The sequence below is a fragment of the Drosophila erecta genome, unplaced genomic scaffold, assembly GCF_003286155.1.
Source record: "Drosophila erecta strain 14021-0224.00,06,07 unplaced genomic scaffold, DereRS2 tig00000000-arrow-pilon, whole genome shotgun sequence".
NCBI classification, from domain to species: Eukaryota; Metazoa; Arthropoda; class Insecta; order Diptera; family Drosophilidae; genus Drosophila; species Drosophila erecta.
In genome coordinates, this window is record NW_020825194.1 from 18,529,912 (window position 1) to 18,547,130 (window position 17,219).

The 17,219-nt window shown below is 47.9% G+C and overlaps 3 protein-coding genes across 4 annotated transcripts; 1 reads left to right on the plus strand and 2 right to left on the minus strand.

Annotated features, from left to right (window-relative positions):
• Positions 1-974: 974 nt before the first annotated feature.
• Positions 975-12,494, minus strand: LOC6552765 (cadherin-23). The gene is made up of 12 exons (XM_026975989.1): positions 11,903-12,494; positions 8,005-8,344; positions 6,155-7,385; positions 5,896-6,096; positions 5,035-5,839; positions 3,908-4,971; positions 3,672-3,853; positions 3,203-3,615; positions 2,068-3,134; positions 1,618-2,012; positions 1,405-1,549; positions 975-1,341 (listed from the first exon to the last, which is right to left on the minus strand). The coding sequence occupies exons 2-12, from the start codon at positions 8,258-8,260 to the stop codon at positions 1,143-1,145; spliced, it is 5,958 nt and encodes a 1,985-aa protein (XP_026831790.1). The 5' UTR covers positions 8,261-8,344; positions 11,903-12,494; the 3' UTR covers positions 975-1,142.
• On the plus strand, positions 8,074-16,154 carry LOC6552764 (protein Cep78 homolog). The gene is made up of 8 exons (XM_001979913.3): positions 8,074-8,108; positions 12,979-13,309; positions 13,374-13,564; positions 13,626-13,802; positions 13,988-14,162; positions 14,212-14,674; positions 14,730-15,168; positions 15,241-16,154. Exons 2-8 carry the CDS (start codon positions 12,982-12,984, stop codon positions 15,901-15,903), a joined length of 2,436 nt encoding a protein of 811 aa, XP_001979949.1. The 5' UTR covers positions 8,074-8,108; positions 12,979-12,981; the 3' UTR covers positions 15,904-16,154.
• Positions 16,155-16,303: 149 nt separating this feature from the next.
• LOC6552863 (histone H4) lies at positions 16,304-17,217 on the minus strand. 2 transcript variants are annotated; one of them, XM_001979912.3, is made up of 3 exons: positions 17,115-17,217; positions 16,683-16,895; positions 16,304-16,613 (listed from the first exon to the last, which is right to left on the minus strand). In XM_001979912.3, exons 2-3 carry the CDS (start codon positions 16,860-16,862, stop codon positions 16,482-16,484), a joined length of 312 nt encoding a protein of 103 aa, XP_001979948.1. In that variant the 5' UTR covers positions 16,863-16,895; positions 17,115-17,217; the 3' UTR covers positions 16,304-16,481. The 2 variants fall into 2 exon arrangements, with proteins under 2 accessions (XP_001979948.1, XP_026831792.1); XM_026975991.1 differs by having other exon boundaries at positions 17,089-17,137.
• Positions 17,218-17,219: the final 2 nt, after the last annotated feature.

Sequence of the window (17,219 nt, forward strand, 5' to 3'; positions counted from 1 at the left end):
ATGGCAACAGAATATTTTACCCTGAAAATATAATACAGTATTTTTAGTAAAAAAAACCAAAGCAACCTGGCTTGTCATTTTCCCATGGGAAATCGGTATGGGGAACTTTCAGCGGAAAAGTTGGACTGAGAATCTCGGCAGGCGGTGCCCAGATTTTCAGAGACTCACATTCGTTTAACAACATCATTTTCACCTAGGAAACAGTTCGTTTGCTTTGACACATACTCCGAGTAACTCCCGAAAACAAAATACAAAAACATCCGCGAAACCGCCGATTGAGAAGACCGCTAATCCTTCGCAGGATCCTTTCAGTGCGTTTCGTCGAGTTGCGGTCGAGGTTTCAAGTTCAGAGGTTACATTGAAAATTATTATTTTCTATTTTGTTTGCCTTGCTCGACCACCAACCCAATCGCATCTAATCGCAAGGAGCATTCAACCCAGAGCAACTGCCAAAGTCTGATCAGATTTGGTTCGGACTGTCCCCGTTTTGCCAAGGTGAGTGAAGGTGGGTGTCCTGTTCCTGGATGTTCCCATCCGCTGGCTGTCCCTACCCCTACTAAGCGATAACTACATCATATCCCAGCAGGCGTCCCGTTTGCTGTCGGTTGTGATGCATACAAATGCCTATCTGAACTGCCGTCTCCCCGATTAGTCATTTTTTTTGTACGTTTGTAAGCTGCCGCCAGTTTTCAGAGCGGCGCCACGGGGACACCGAAGCGTGGTAAGTGGGCGCCACATACTCCTCCGTACTGCACTAACTCTACTAGCTCTTCCCCTCCAGTTGTGCACAACGTATATTTTTTATATCACCATTGCTGAACACGAAGCTCACGACTATTTTCTAACTGAGGACCTGAATCGAAGGTGAGTTTAATTTTATGCGACTTGTGCATATAAACCCTATCTATATTAAGTTACAATTGGTGTATTTTCCCATCTAAATTGATTTAAATAATGTGCAGTTATCACCGACAATTATTCTTTATTAATTAATACAAGTTCCTTAATTTGTACGAATGCGCATGTCAAGGACATAGCAGGACTAAAACTGTGTTTTGAGCTTCCAATATATACAAGGTCCTTACAAGCTGGTCTTAAGCTATCCCTAGTCCTAGTGCAATAAATAATGTGGACTGTTTGTGCTATAACTCCGTGGTCTCCAGTTTTCGGGCCAGGATCTGAGCATTGTTGGTCATTTTGTCGATTTGATTGTATAGGTTAAAGTGCCGGTTTAGATCATTGCTGTTGTTGAATAGTTTGGCGGTTCCCTTGAGGGTTTCGTGCATGTCCTGGGTGGCCACTGCCAGAAAGTTGTCATCCAAAGAGTCATGGCCGCCAACACTGAGGAAAAATACATTTTTATACTAAGTGTAGGGGAAGGTTTAGTGATTTTCTCTATCGCACCTGCCACTTTCTTCTGATTTGAACCACTCGTTGTCGTAACCCTTCAGCCAAATGGGATTTGATCCTTGGACACTGTGCTTGTTGGTATTTGGCACTCGAGTGGCCGGCTCCTGAGCGTTTTGCAGGGACATCGAGGAGTGGCCTCCTGAATGGCATTGGTGTAGGAAAAATAATAATTACATATACTAATTCCTAATCGTGTGATGTACTTACGGAATATATTGACTTTGGCGGCTCTCAGCTGCCTGCGGTATCCATTCCGTTGGGAGGCGCAAAGAGCTATAGTGACTACCAGTAGAGTGGCCAAAAAGAGGTTGGTGAAAACCAGCCACACGAATAAAGGACCTCGGGTGGGTCCTGCGGTCAGGAGCTGAGCCTCCGCCGCCTGCGTGTCCAGCACGTTGAGCTCCTTGAATAGCCCATTCAGGCTTTCGATGTGCGAGTCAATCAGCTTGAGCACCTCGGATACCTCGTAAATGGAGTTATCCTCCCGCTCGACTAGATGCATGTACAGATCCGTCTTTGTCTTGTCCACCGAACCATCCTTGTTCTCATGAACCTTAATCTCATCAATGTTTACGATCGATTCTGTTATGTTGCTCAGGGTGCTAGTGTTGTAAGTAAGGAAATTACATAATTCTTTCAAATGAAATGTATACTTACTCTCTAAAGGAGTCCACTCGGGATCGCAGCTCATCCGGCTGAAGTCGAAACACGAATCGAACCTTTTGGTCCTCTCTTAACAGGTAGATAAACACATGGGCCACATCCTTCATTCCTGAGGTGTCGTTGGCCAACACCACGAAATCGAAATAGCCCTTCATTCCCTTTTGTGGGTCAAAGTTCAGCTGCACTTCCCCGGTTTCCTGGTCGAGAAGGAAGGGAGCTTTGCGTACGTTCTCCAGGCCCTCGGAAAGTGTCTGACGGATTTCACCCACTTGGTAGTATCCAATCTTCCCATTTTTGCCTTCATCTGCATCCGTAGCCTCCACTCGCATGAATTTGAATCCGAAATCAGCATTGGTCGTTATGCCACCAGTGAAGATCTTAGAACGGAACCGCGGCGGATTGTCGTTGATATCCAGCACTCGCACCTTCACTTTTACCACAGTGCTGTCCAATTCCGGTTGGGCTCTTGCCAATCCTCCAGATGGATCCTCCTGACTACTGTCGTAGGTCTCATACGATGACATCTGTCCATCTTCTGGTCCGTATTCATTACTCTCAGTCGATCTCAATTGTCGAGAATGCTTGAAGCGATCGTAGCCGAATTTTTGATTATGCACAATGCCTCCCAGTCTATTGTTAATCTCGATCCCCATGCGCCGACGTTTTTCGCCTCCAGCTAAGGAATCATTTCTACAGTTCTCGGTGGCACGAACATAAAGCGTAAAGTTGGCTGCCACCTCGCGATCCAGTTCGCGATCAACAGTCAGTATGTGGGACTCGGGATCGAGTCGAAAGTAGCCCGCCTCGTTTCCATTCACTATAAAGTAGCACACCTGGCTGGGCGTATCATTTGGATCGTCCAGTTCCAGCTGATCCTTGTCTATGGTGTCCGGCAGCTTTATTCTTTCAGAACCTGGATCCGCGTGCTCCGTGAAGTTTACGGATATTTCGTTAACCATGAACTGGGGCTCATAGTCGTTGACATTGCGAACATAAATGGTTAGATCCAAGTCGGTACTCAACGAGGTCGGCAAGCCCTGATCATAGGCTTCTATACGTATCTGTAATGGAAAGTATATCATGCAGTTGTTATGCATAATTTGGATTTGTAGAAAGGTTCGGCCCTTACCTCGTGAATCTTCTGCTTTTCGCGGTTTAGTTGCTCCTTCAGGAAGAGCTCGCCTGTGCTGCCGTCCACTTCGAACATTTTATAGCTGCCCAATGGATCGGGCTTGAGTCTGTATCTCACCAAAGCATTCTGCCCCATATCTCCATCACTGGCATAAGCCTGCAGTATCAGGGTTCCAACCGTCGCGTTCTCCGGAATCCGAACGGTGGTGTTGTGGAGTGGTCTCACAAAAACCGGTGCGTGGTCGTTGAAATCCGATACACAAATGTCCAAGGTGCTGTGCACAATATTGGCTGGAAGGCCCTTGTCTCGCGTTGTTATAGTAAGGCTATAGTTTCCATATCTATTGCGCAAACTGTTGCTGGCGAAGATTTGGGCATTCCAAGCGTCTATCTGGCGCAGCTCAAACATGCCTTTAGGTGCAGATACATTTAATTATTGAAATACGATTTCTCCTCTAAATTCTTACCATCCTTGTTGCCCTGGGTGATGGCAAAGTCAAGTCTTCCATTTGGCGTAGCTGGGTCATCTGCATCCTTGCCCACTATGCTTGCCACGCGTTCATGCAACTCGTGATACTCGGTGATTAAGACACAACTCATAGGCAAGTTAACCTCCGGCGCATTATCGTTCTCATCCAGTATGGAAATGCTGCAAGGGTTAAATGAAACAAGTTTGTCGAATGCAATCGTTTTGAAAACTTACAAGACCTGCTTGAAGGCATTTCGACTTTCTCCGGCTAGGAATCCGAATTGATAGTTATCCCAGGCCTCGATAACCAGGTTGTAGGAGTCCTTGGACTCCCTGTCCAGACGATCTGCCACCGTTAGCACCCCAGTGTCCGCATCTATGGTGAACTTGCCCTGCGAACTGATGCGATCCATCAGGAAGGTGATTTTGCCAAAGTCCCCCGAATCCGCATCTCCAGCTTGTAGAGTGGCTACTCTGGTGCCTGGAGCTGCACTTTCACTGATGGTGTAGTTCTTGCTGCCACCCACAAAGTACGGATTGTTATCGTTCTCATCCAGCACTGTTATGTACACATCCACCAGGGAGGATCTGGCTGGAATTCCGGAATCCGTGGCCCGCACACTGAAATTGAGCCACTGATGCTGCTCATGATCAATCTTGCTGGCCACCACAATCTCCCCTGTCTGGGAATCCAGGTGCATTAGTGCTCGGTAGGTGGGATTTCCCTCGAGGGCATAGGTTATGGTGCGATTCTTGTCCACATCTGAGGCCAGCACATTTGCAATCATTGCTCCGTTGATGCTATTCTCCGTGATCGATTGACGGTAAAAGGGAAGTCGAAACTTGGGGTTATTATCGTTCTCATCGAGCACTTGAATGCTCAGGAATCCTTCTGCGATTTGCCTGCCCTTGGCCGCAGCCAGGTCCTCCACAGTGATGGCCAGCTTAATATGCTCGACCCTTTCGCGATCCAACAGCTTGACCACCTTGAGCGTTCCCTCGATGGAGTCCACCTCGAAGGCGCCCAGGAAGTCGTACTCGCTACTTTTCACCAGCGCACCCTCTTCAGTTCGACCCTCACAGTGCTCCGGATTCAGCTTGTACCGCAGGAGGGCCTTCTGGTCCAGGTCAGTTGCCTGGATGCGATACACCAGGGTGCCCACAGGCGTGTTCTCTAAGATCTTCAATGCTGGCATTTCCTTCAGCACTGGGGGCTTATTGTTCACATCCTGGATGCTGATGTTCACTGTGCACGTTGTCATCAACTGCGAATTGCCCAATCCACCATCCAAAGCAATCTGTGGAAAACATTTAGGAATCGGTTTTCACATAAAACAAACATGAATCTATTTTCAACTCACCACCGACAGAGTGTAGAGCGATCTCTTGCTGTCCGTGAGATCTGGATCTAGATTGGCTCCCTGTGCCACCGAAATAACGCCCGTTTCCGAGTTGATGATAAACTTGTCACTGGCCCCCGTCTGTATGCGATACACCACCACATTGTTGGGAGCTGAGCCGTCTCGATCTATGGCCGTCACCTGCAGCACCGAGCTCCCACCGGCCAGATCCTCGGGAACTGTCTTCGCATAGAAGGTTCTCTGGAATATCGGCGCATTGTCGTTTACATCCTGCACGTAAATTAGAACAGGAACCACAGTGGATAGCATTGGAATGCCCGAGTCTCGAGCTCGCACCAGCAGATCGATCTCTCGAATGCTAAAGGATCCTCCCGCCTGAGGATCACTTCTGCGACTGCTCCGATCCACCAGTTCCTCGAAATCGAAACTGTGCACTGGACGCAGAAGGCCACTTTGTGGATCTATAGTGAAGTTGGAGCGGTACAGGCCCTCGACAATCTCGTAGGTCACCTGGCTGTTCTCCGTGCCATTGAGATCCGCATCCCTGGCCTCCAATTGCAAGGGGGTTTCGAACTCAGACTGGTTTTCCAGCAACTTGGTCTCGTATTGCCGTTGGGGAAATGTGGGTGCGTTGTCGTTCACATCCAGGATGTCCACGATTATCTGGGCCGTATTCCTGTTCCCCTGGCCAGCGTTGTCGATGGCTTCGACGGTGAGATAGTGCCGTGAAATGATTTCGCGATCGAAAGCTGTTCCACCCGACTGCTTGATGGATATCACTCCCGTAATTGGGTTGAGATTGAGTCTTAAAAGGGAGAGTAATGTTAGGCCCCTATCTAAAGCTATTATTTTACAACCTACAAATGAGCGATTCCACCTCTGAGGTTGGTGTAGCGTATACCCATGGTGCCATAATCCCCGGAATCCACGTCCACCGCCTGGACATGGGTGATGATTGTGTCCTGCTCGCTGTTTTCCAAAACGCTCGCATTATAGACTGTTTGACTAAATTCTGGGAAGTTGTCGTTTTGGTCTCGTATAAAAATCTGCACATGGGCCGAACTATAACAGAGGTACATCTTAGATACTCCATGTGCACATATCCACACTAAAAGCTTACCTCCATCGACTGGGCTCATCGACCTCCCTGGCGAATATCGTAAAATTGACCTCGGTGAATTGCTCAAAATCGAGGGACTTTGAGTTCTTCACCCGCAGCATAAAGTTGGCCTCATTGACAGCCAACTCAGGTACGATCTCGAACAGATCGTTGGGCGGATCCAGAAACAAGCGGAAGGTGCCATTGTTACCCTCATCGTGATCGAAGACCACGTTCTGCACCTCCTCGTCGATGAAATTAAGCGGGGTGTTGGTTTGGGCATTCTCGTTGACCTCACAACGATATACAGTTTCTCCAAAAGTGGGTATTTCGTCATTTACATCACTCACAATGACCGTAACTTCGGTGCGAACTGTTGTGGGGGCCGTTTGGGTATTTGACTTGGACAGCTCGGTGGCCGAAATGCGCAGGATATGGGCTCCATTCACCTGATCACTCTGCTCCTCGCGATCCAGTTTGGTCAGCGTGTGTACTATGCCTGTGTGCGGATTAATGTCGAAGAGATCGTTGGCCTCCAGGGAATAGGCTATGGGGTTATTGATCCCACGATCTCCATCTATAGCTCGAACTCGCAGCACTTTAGTGCCTACTGGAGCATCCTCGGCAATTCGGGCCACGGCCTGTACTTCTACGAACTCCGGCGGCTGATCCTCCAGATCCTTGACCTTCACCAGGATGGCAGCAGTTCCAGTATTGATCGGTCCCTGATTGGCACGATCGATGGCCAGGACTCTCAGCTGATACAGGCTCTTCCTCTCGTAGTCCAGCTCCTTTTGCAACCTCAAAATGCCCTTTCCTTGGTGGGTAGCTATGGAGAACACATCATTGTCGCCATCCAGTTCTTGCAGATAGTACACCACCTGGCCGTAGGCCCCTTCATCCGCATCCGTGGCCTCCAGAGTGGTGACCACTCCCGGCGCACTGCCCTCCGGTATTTCAATGGCGTTTTGGTAGGGCAGAAAGGTGGGAACATTATCGTTGATGTCCTCCACCAGGAGCAACAAACTCTGCGTCACATAGTTGTGATCACTGTAGTGGCTGTCGGTCAGCGTTAGCACTATGGCGTACTCGTCCTGCAGCTCCCGATCCAGTTCCTTGGCCAGAAAGACCTTGGCCTCGTTGCCACCCGTGTTCTCAATCCTAATTATCTCGCTGTCATGCGAATTGCGCTTGCCAAAGGTCAGCGGATCGTTGTCCGGATCGTAGCCCTTTAGTGTGTATATCAGGGTTCCTTAGGAGGGAAAAAATGCAAAAATTCAACCAAAAACAGGATAGAATAGTCGAGTTCCCCGATTATCAGATACATTTCAGAAATTCCAACATTTTCTGGAATATCGGAAGTAATTGGGAAAAAAGTAATAAAATGAATTTCTACAACTACACATTAGAAAAATTACAAAAAAATTTAAAATAAATGAATTTATAAATTTAAAGGGAGATTTTTAGAGAAGTGCGCCACTTGAAAATCCGATTAAGATAAGAGTTATGGAGTTAAGAACTTCAGCCTTGGAACATTTCTTAACTTTTTTAAAGTTCTACAACATCATAATTTACTATCTATAATCACATTCTTCAGATTTGTTATAGGAAGTAAGTGAAAAGCCATTCAGCGTAAGATGATTATGAATCGAAAAAATGGATAAGCAAACCATATTTAAACACGACAAATTGCCATGTTTGATATCGGTCGCATTTATATTATATTCAGATTTTATTTTGACTGGAAGATTATAAATGGTTTAGCTAAAAATTGTTGAGGCCTGACACACTACCATTCTTTACTGTGTGATATTTTTATGTGATAAGAAGATTTCCATTTTTATTTTTGTAATTTACTGATCTGGACTTACCCACTTTCGTTTCAGGACTCTCCTTCAGGCGCAGTACGATCTCCGACTGGCCGTCGATAGCGAAACGCGGCGGTCGATTTGAGGCAACCAAGCTGATTAGTGTGGTGAGTATTATGACTTGGATGGGGCTGGAGCTTATATAACTAGGGAAAGCACGCTGCCTTCGTCCTTTTAAGCGCACCTTCTTGTAGGCCATGCTGTCGATACCTTTCCCATTCCCATTCCCATTCGACTGCGGCTGTGGTTCGTTGTGCATTGTGTGTGGCGTTTGGGGCGACACCTTGGGGTTACTGGTTGCAGACAGTCACTACCACATGACTGGTAAAATCGGCGGCGACACCTAGAAAATAGACAGAGTGTTACGACAGAAGCGAGTGGAGTGCTAACCCATTTTCCCCACATGTCGCACGTTTTATGGGCCGTGATCTGTGACCCGCCGGCAGTTTCGCTCGAGAAGGCAGCTTAAAGTGGGGGGAATCCACTAGAGAAGTTCTACCTACGTTCCACGTAGGTTCGCCGAAAAAGAAACAAGAACTGAATTGGGTCGTGCATTAAGAAATCCGAATGGAACTGGACTCGCAGTCTGCGTGTCTACAGGTGTTCTATATGTCCGTCTGTTCCGCAAGTTCTGCGTGAGAATTGGCCAGCAGATTGGCCAGCAGATTGGCCAGCAGATCTTTGCGAAAGTTTTATGCTCAAATTAATTAAGCGTCAGCTCTTTATTGGCTTTATACTCGTACTTCAGTACAGTTTACTTAAATGCTGGCTCAGCGCCAGCCTGGAATTCCGCTAAAGAAATTTTATGGGTTTCTTCGCGGCTGCCTTCGGGTTTTGATTGTTATTTTGTATGTGGCTTAACGAGCGGAACGTTTTCTAAACTGCCCGGCAATTATTACTTCTTTGGCTTATTCATGTGCCAGATTTGTCTCATTGCAAATTTCAAGCAAATTGCACATAAGTTCTCGCTCAAGTGGAGTGAAAATTGAAAGTTGTCCCTAAAAGATGAAGTTATCAAGGCAAACCGCATTTTCGCAAATTTAACGATGTTGCTACACTTTTGGAAAACCCTCCATCGCCATCGGCTTATCTTTTCGCAGTGGCGTGGGATGCGTGTGAAAAATGCATTTGTAGAGCGATGACTGCATCTGTCAAATGCAGATGCATATGTATGCATTATTAATGCCATTGTTTGCGGGTTCAACTCGGTTAGGCTCATTTGCAATCGCAGGTTTGAGCTGGAGATCCGCGAGATTGGCCAACTGTGGTTCATTGATTTCGCAATTGCGCTCGGCTATTTCTTAATGGGTGCCATCGTAAGTGCCTCCGTTGATGGTAATTGATTTGTGAGTTAATTATCTAGCTGCCGCGGCAGGTTGCATCAACCTCTTTATCGCCGCGAATAATCGTGGCAGGCAGCAAGGTCGTTAGAGAGTCGCCTTAACTGATCACGGTTAAGTGATTCAAAAGTAATCACAATCTGCGCCTGATTTCGCTTTCAACACGCGCCGCATGCAACATTTTCAATGGTGCATGCCACTGCCACCACTACCACCACTACCTGTGCTCGTATCTGTACCTGCCGCATCTTCTGCTTTTGGGCGGCTGATTCTCTCCATCTCCGTCCGCGGATAATTATCCATGCATCCGTGGCCAGCATGTTTGTGTAACGTCGGCAATTGGGTTGTTTGGTCAGTTGGACGATGCAGGGATTTGGATGCTCTGCTGCCCAGGCAATTTCATGCTGCACTGCCTCAGTCGAATCGGGGTTATCATAGCTGTCGATTATTTAGCCATCAGAATGAAGAGAGCACTTCAATATTTGTGCTTTTGTAACATCTTTCTAATTAGCTATATTTATATGAAGGAAATCAAAAGTAGGTTAGGAAATACAGGAAATACGGCCGGAGGAAGTTTCGCCAAACTATTCATTAGGCTAATATGCGGGCTATCACTTTCCTCCAAATAGGCCATTCAAAATCACATTCAGTTTAATTAACTCCATTAGTGGCAGACACACTCCCACTTTCTTGCTGCCAATTTTCCACACAGCTTAAACCCACTGAATTAAGGCAAATTAATAAGTTACGCCGCCTCGGCGAGATCAGCAAAATCAGTCAAGGGTCTGCTCTGCCATTTCCCTTCGGATTTACGTAAGTGGAAAGTGGCAGAAGTGGCGGAGGAGTCGCCGAAAGTCAAACAAAGCACTTGGCCCAGCCACCATGACGACGGCGCCTTTCCGCAGCTCAGATATGTAGCTCTGCGACCTGCAGATACACATGTGATGTATCTCAATCCGAATCCGAGCGAACTTCGGTGCTAATGACTCTGGTGGCAGCAGGGTTCACGCTCGGACAAGTTCTGACCCCGTCCGAGAGGGCCGAAAAGTGAAATCCTTTGCGAAAAAGTGTCCAACGTACGCGGTATCCAACGGCGGTTGGCGTCGCCAGTCTTGCGGCTTTTGGGTTAACCGCAAACAAACCTGGCAGCTCCAAGGTAATCGCCACCGAAATGGAAATCCCAATAAACAATTTTGATTTGTCTGCCGCTGCGACAAGTTCCCCGATCTCCTTCTCCGCCCCTTCTCCAGCCAGAGTAATCGCCGGTTCATGACTTTCCACGCCAGCCAGGGGCTTACTTAATTATATTAAATATGTTAAGCCCGCCTGAGAGCGGCAGTCGCATATGTACACTCGGAAAAATATGTGTCCTGCTATGGAAAAGATTTGGGCTGCATCCCACAATATGTATGCTGTATTTGGTAGTAGCAAGTTCATATATCAGGGAACTATCTAATTAATTAGAAAACTTTTGGCGTCCTATTTCTCCGAGTGCAGCCAGGGAGATCGAGATTGGCGGGTATCGTGTGTTGTGACCAATGTTGCCTCCAGTTTCCGGCCCGCGAGCAAACAATCGGTCCCCTGGCGTTCAGCCGTTCCGAGTACTCCAATTTGAACACTTCCTCCCCCGTATTAGGGCCCTTTTGTCATGCCCATCGATTCCGATATGTGCGGCACTCCGACAGTCAAGTTCAACGCCAGCAGCCAACGATTGTTTGCCGGCTGGCTGGCAAACAAAAGGAGCTCGAGGTGGGGGCAGGAGAGCTGGGGAGCTGTGGAGCTGGGGAGCTGACTCCGTTGCGGTGGCTTGGTTTTTGACTCATAGCCCGGGTTCAAGCGACGCCCGCATCCGTCTCACTTCTCGAGCCAAGCTGCGAGACTTGGCTTAGATGTTGTACCATACATTCATAGATGGTGTCGTGAGCAATTTGTCCGTTACACTCCGGCTCCTTTTCTGGCTTAAGTTTTTGCACTTTTCTATTTGCATCTGCCTGCAAGTATTTCCACATTTCGGGGTAATTAAACAATTTATTGTACTGCCTGGTCTTGGAAGAGCAGCCAAGTCCTTGACACGAGCTACGGCCTTACTCGCAGTATTGCAAGAAGAGCAGCAGTCGGCCAAACCTTCGAGGTTGAACTTCAGGCTTCCGTGCACTGTGCGAATGCAAAGTGCGAATTATTTAATCGAGAGTTATGACTTAACAGCAGTAAAATTTCATTTATAATTAATGCCATTTAATGCAGTAGATGAGTGAGGATCCCTCTTTAAAAATAAACTTAATTATAGGTCTGTGCACAGGCTTCATTTCTTCGTACAGCAATATAATTGATTTTTGTATATGATGTTAGAAAGCTATAAGAATCAGCTACTATTGCTAATTCTTCTTCGGTTTTATGAAATCATATAGTTGTATCTGCACTCTTTTGATTCCCTTTTCTTGCGGTGTAGTGCTTTGTTTATGCACCCCCAACAACTCCCTGCAAGGAAAACTCCTAACTATTGCCCTAATCGAAAGATGGCACATGCCAAGACAGGAATGCAGACCGGTTTCGCTACTTACCCTCTATAAAATAGATATTCCTATAGTCCGAGTATCCTTTGGCGGTCTTCCGGCGGGGTCCTTTCGCTGTAATTCTTGTGAAGCCAACCAACAGTGTCACACTCGAGTGTGTTGCAACAACTAACAGAGAACTGACAAATTTCGTGGCTGACACATTTTCGAAAAGGCTTCGACGTCACTGGTAATTAGGCATAAGTCAAAGAACCCCGCAGAACACACATGGAGTACACGATGAAACCGCATAAAATAAACGTGTCGCACGCTTCGAAATTGGGCAATGCACGAACCGGAACTCGACTTTCAGAGTGGTGTCAGTGGCAAGGGCCTCGAAACCTGGATGGTGGTCAGCTCTCAGATCAGCTGCTGACACTTTGAGCCGGCAGCGACAGCGGAACGTGCTGTAGAACACGCAGTGTTTCGGGTTCTTGGCCAATCGAATGAATTACGATGGAGGCTATTTTGCACTTTCGAAGCCCGAAAACAGAAAACTCAACGGAGGGCTGATTTCGCGGAAAGCCAATTTTGAACGAAGTGTTTACCGCAACAGCCGCTCGACGACTGACGTTGAGTTTGGAAAACAAGCTAACGAGACTACGCAGCTCTGCTGGAATCGAGCTATGTTCGGAATGGCTTGGCAACCCTGTTGCCGGAGAGAAAGATATGGCCAAAACTACAGAGAGAGTAACGCACCGGAGGCACGCGAGTAATTAGCCAACCGTAAGTTCCACCGGCTAATACCAAGTGGGTGAGCTCTGTTTGTTTACACTTTGCGAGCTCGTTACTGGATCGCAACTGGGCGCTCACTGGAAGCCTGGAAAGACGGGAAGTCTTCGGAAACGGCGGTGAGCGGAAACCGGAAGTGCGTGCGCTTATGCAATTTTGAAGGTTACAAACTGCTGAGCTTTCCACTGAACCAACCGTAACACAGCAATTTCAGTTTATTTAGCGTCTATATCCACAGCTAACTGCAACTTATTTAATTGGTTTTCTATCCTAAACTATTACTAGCAGCCCGCATGAACAGTACTTGCATACTATTTTTAATACAGTCAATCTATGATTATTTATTTCCATAGAATATGTCCGTGGCTCGAGTGTCTATGATGCGAAAGGGCCACTCCGGGGAGCTAGCACGGAAGGGCAACACAGTGGTGGTGTCGGTGCCACCCCTGGTGAAGAAGTCCAGCAAGAGCCGCTCGTTCCACTTCCGCTATCTGGAGCTGTGCCGGGCCAAGAACCTGACGCCGGTGCCGGACATACGCAGCAAGTCCAATGCGACCACCACCTTTCTGGAGCTGTGCGGCGATAAGCTGGCGGTCAGCGATTGGCAGCTCCTAACCGAGGCACTCCACTATGACCTCGTGCTCCAGCAGCTGGTGGTGCGCCTGCGTCGCACATATCCACAAAGTAGGTGATAGTATGTCTATGGAATGTGAATGATACCCCTTTCGTTTATTCATTTTTTCGGCAGCCAACATTGATCCCATTGACACAGAGAAACGCGCCCGTCTTTTTCGTCAGCGACCAGTGATCTACACCCGGTTTATATTCAACAGTTTGGTCCAGGCGATTGCCAACTGTGTTTCGAGCAACAAAAATTTAAGTGTGTTGAAGCTGGAGGGACTGCCATTACAGGATGGCTATATCGAGACCATTGCCAAGGTGGGTTGAGAAGTTTCGCAGTCGAGATCCGTTTTCAAGTACACATACATTCCATTCCCAGGCACTGGCCAACAACGAATGTCTCGAAACAGTGAGTTTTCGTAAATCTAATATTGGTGATAAAGGTTGCGAGGTGGTCTGCAACACCGCCAAATACCTGAGCCGCATCGAAGTGTTCGACCTCTCAGAATGCGGACTTACTTGCAAGGGAGCCGAGCACGTGGCCGACATGCTCAAGGTAATCCCTTAATCCCTTTAAATCTCTCTTTCCAAAAATATATCCCTGCGATTTCAAAAAATCCATATGCATAGTTAAATTATCCTTATAGTGGTGCTTTAAAGCTTGGCCCATACATCATTCATAATGTGATGTATATTCAATTACATCATGCCTAGTTAAGCCAAATGTTTTTTGTACCCCAGATGCAAAAGATCACCCGATTCACGGAGGGCTGGGAGAAGTCTCTCCGCTACCGCAACGTGGATGTGAACACGATTGGCGGACTGCGCACGGTTCTATTGGCTGACAACTTGGCGATTGGCGACGAGGGTCTCCGATGGATCACCGAGGTGCTGAAGGAGGATGCCTGGATAAAAAGTAGGTAGAGTCCGAGTAGTGCGATCCATACAGACCAAATAACCCACAGAAATCGACATGGACGGCTGCGGCCTGACGGACATCGGAGCCAATCTGATCCTCGATTGCCTGGAGCTGAACACGGCCATCACGGAGTTCAGTGTGCGAAACAACGATGGAATCAGTAAGTTCCTCCAGCGGAGTATCCGCGATCGTCTGGGCTGTTCACCAGAGGAGAAACAGGAGCCGGAATATGACCTTAGTTGCGTCAATGGGCTGCAGAGTCTGCCCAAGAACAAAAAGGTCACCGTCTCCCAACTGCTGTCCCACACCAAAGCATTGGAGGAGCAGCTCTCCTTCGAGCGTACGTTGCGCAAGAAGGCCGAGAAGCTGAACGAGAAGCTCAGCCACCAACTCATGAGATCCGACACCAAACACATGGTTCAAGAGAAGATCATGGAGGGAGGATTACAAACGAACACTTCGAGGGAATACGTGGCGCGGAATGAGGTCGTGCCAGAAGTCATCAAGAAGTGGGCCAACTCATAATTCTCAAATCAAAGCCCATCTGATCGTTTTTCTTTGCAGTTCCCAGAGCTACCGCCAGTCGCACTTCAACCGGCTGGTCAACAGTGCGGTCACCAGTCCAGAAGTCACACCCCGCAGCGAGATGGCCACATTGCGGAAGGAGCAGCAGCTGCTACAAGCCTCTCCCATGCAGATCAAGCATTCTAGCTTGGAGCAGCACCTGAGAAATCTGCGCGAGGTGCAGGAGGAGGAGGTGGAGGATGAGGTAGAGGATGAGGAGGAGCAGGAGCAGGAGCAGCAGGCGGAAGAGACCCAATCCGATTCGGAGCCGCAGAACGAGGATCAACTGCACTACGAGCAGCAAATCCAGGTTCAACGCAAACAGCTCCAGGTGCGCAAGGTTCGCAGTGAGATAAAGTACGTGGAAAACAATCCCAAGGAGGCAGCCAACAAGAATCGCGAGTCCAAGTCCGATCATGAGTTTGCCAACGAGCGAGATGTGAGTATCCAGTATATACAATTATCAGTATTACAAATGTATTCTCCTGTTCGATAACCCATCTATACCCAGTTCAAGCTTAATCCCTCTGTGCAATTTGAGACGGACATTGGCGACACTGTGATGGTAAATCCCAGCCAGCGATACGAGGGCGGGGGTGATGCGGGCTATGGCTACAACTACGAGCACGAGCAGCCAGTCAAGCGGGGCTACGAGAAAGGCTATGTGGTGGGCACGGGCGACGGATCGCATAGGAGGCAGAGACCATCCCACCTGGTCGAGGCTTTGGCCCAAAAACGTGGCGCAGGCCCAGGCGATGGACATGTGAAGCAGTTCGTCAGCAACCTGGAGCGACAAGCGAACGCTGGTAAAACGGGTAAAAAGCGCCTTAAGCCGCGGCCTGAGGACGATTTTCAGGTTCGAGTCGGCGACATGCACATGGAGTCGTATATGTCGCGCTACGAAGAACTCTCCTCAACGGACGTCACGCTGGCGAACTCCGACGACGACGTGGGTACCACGGACTCCACGTTACGTGGTAGCTCGAATTACTCCTCCATGCATGTCTTTGTGCGGCGCAAGCAATCGGAATCCATGGCGCTGACAGAAGAGGCCGGTGACGGAGTTGCTGGCGGTGGTGGAGCGCCAGGCGATATCGGTGACCAAAAGGTCATATCCCCGGGAAAAGTCTACATGTCCCTTCAGCTCCAGAAACAGCGGGAGCAGAGCGCCTAAGGGCCGCGTCTTTAGGTACTTCTAAAAAATCGCAGCAGCCATTCGCAGCCGGAGCAGCGAAACCTCTGCTGGCTCCACCGCCGAGCAGTACCACCACCACGAAGCAGCCAACTCGATTCGATGGAATCCCCGCTGGGAGAGCTAAATTTGCAGTCGTACTCCCGGGCGGCACCAGTAGAAAAGGGAACCTTCTGTGTGCACGTCCTTCTGCCCTCTGCGAATTCAAGCTGCACCAAAAATGTACAAAAATATACATTGGTCTTACCGATTTCCATTAAAGATTTATTATTTGTGTGCTCCCTAAGCGAATTTGTTGGACCTTATTTTTGGAGCATTATTTTGTGAAATATCATCAAATAAGCTAGGAACGATTAACCGCCAAGTCAAGATGCACATATGATTTTGAGCTGTCTAAGTGATATTTTTAGATTTATTTAGTCCGTATATTTGTGGAATTATAAAATATTTGCGATCGGTTAAGTGCGATACTACTGATTAAGTTTCAATTGGATCAAGTAATTTGAATGTAGTTAAGTTAACCCCTTGGTTATTTATCAAGTGGAGGTTAGAGGGCGTGCTTAACCGCCAAAACCGTAGAGGGTGCGTCCCTGGCGCTTCAAAGCATAAACCACGTCCATGGCGGTCACGGTCTTGCGCTTGGCGTGCTCGGTGTAGGTGACAGCGTCACGGATAACGTTCTCAAGGAATACCTGTGAATTTTCCCAGGAAAGTATTAACCGGTTTTTCAACGCTTTACCTCCCCTTTCCCCAATAGTTACCTTAAGCACACCGCGAGTTTCCTCGTAAATCAATCCAGAGATACGCTTTACACCGCCTCGACGGGCCAAGCGGCGAATAGCAGGCTTGGTGATACCCTGGATGTTATCACGAAGCACCTTGCGATGACGCTTGGCGCCCCCCTTTCCCAATCCTTTTCCTCCCTTTCCGCGTCCAGTCATTTTTTAGTTGCTTACTTTGCTTTGTGAAATTCGCTGGAAAGAAGAGAAGACGCAATAAACGGTGAAGCGACGCCATGTTTGGTGGGGGTGAAAACTAGCAGGTAATTTAACAGGTTAAATCTGTTGTTACAAGTGAGTTTCAATGCAAAAGTTTGGTTTCTGTTTATTGTTTCATATTTTTGCATTAGCAAACTGGTTTTTGTTGTTCGTTTTTCCTATTATTTACTTATAATACTCAGCAGCAACACTCACCTCAAGAAAAATCCAGAAAATTTGTTTGTGAGCGTGACCAGACTTCACACACCTTAAAATACCTGCCGCGCAATGCTCATATCTAGTATTTTAGTTGTCTTATAA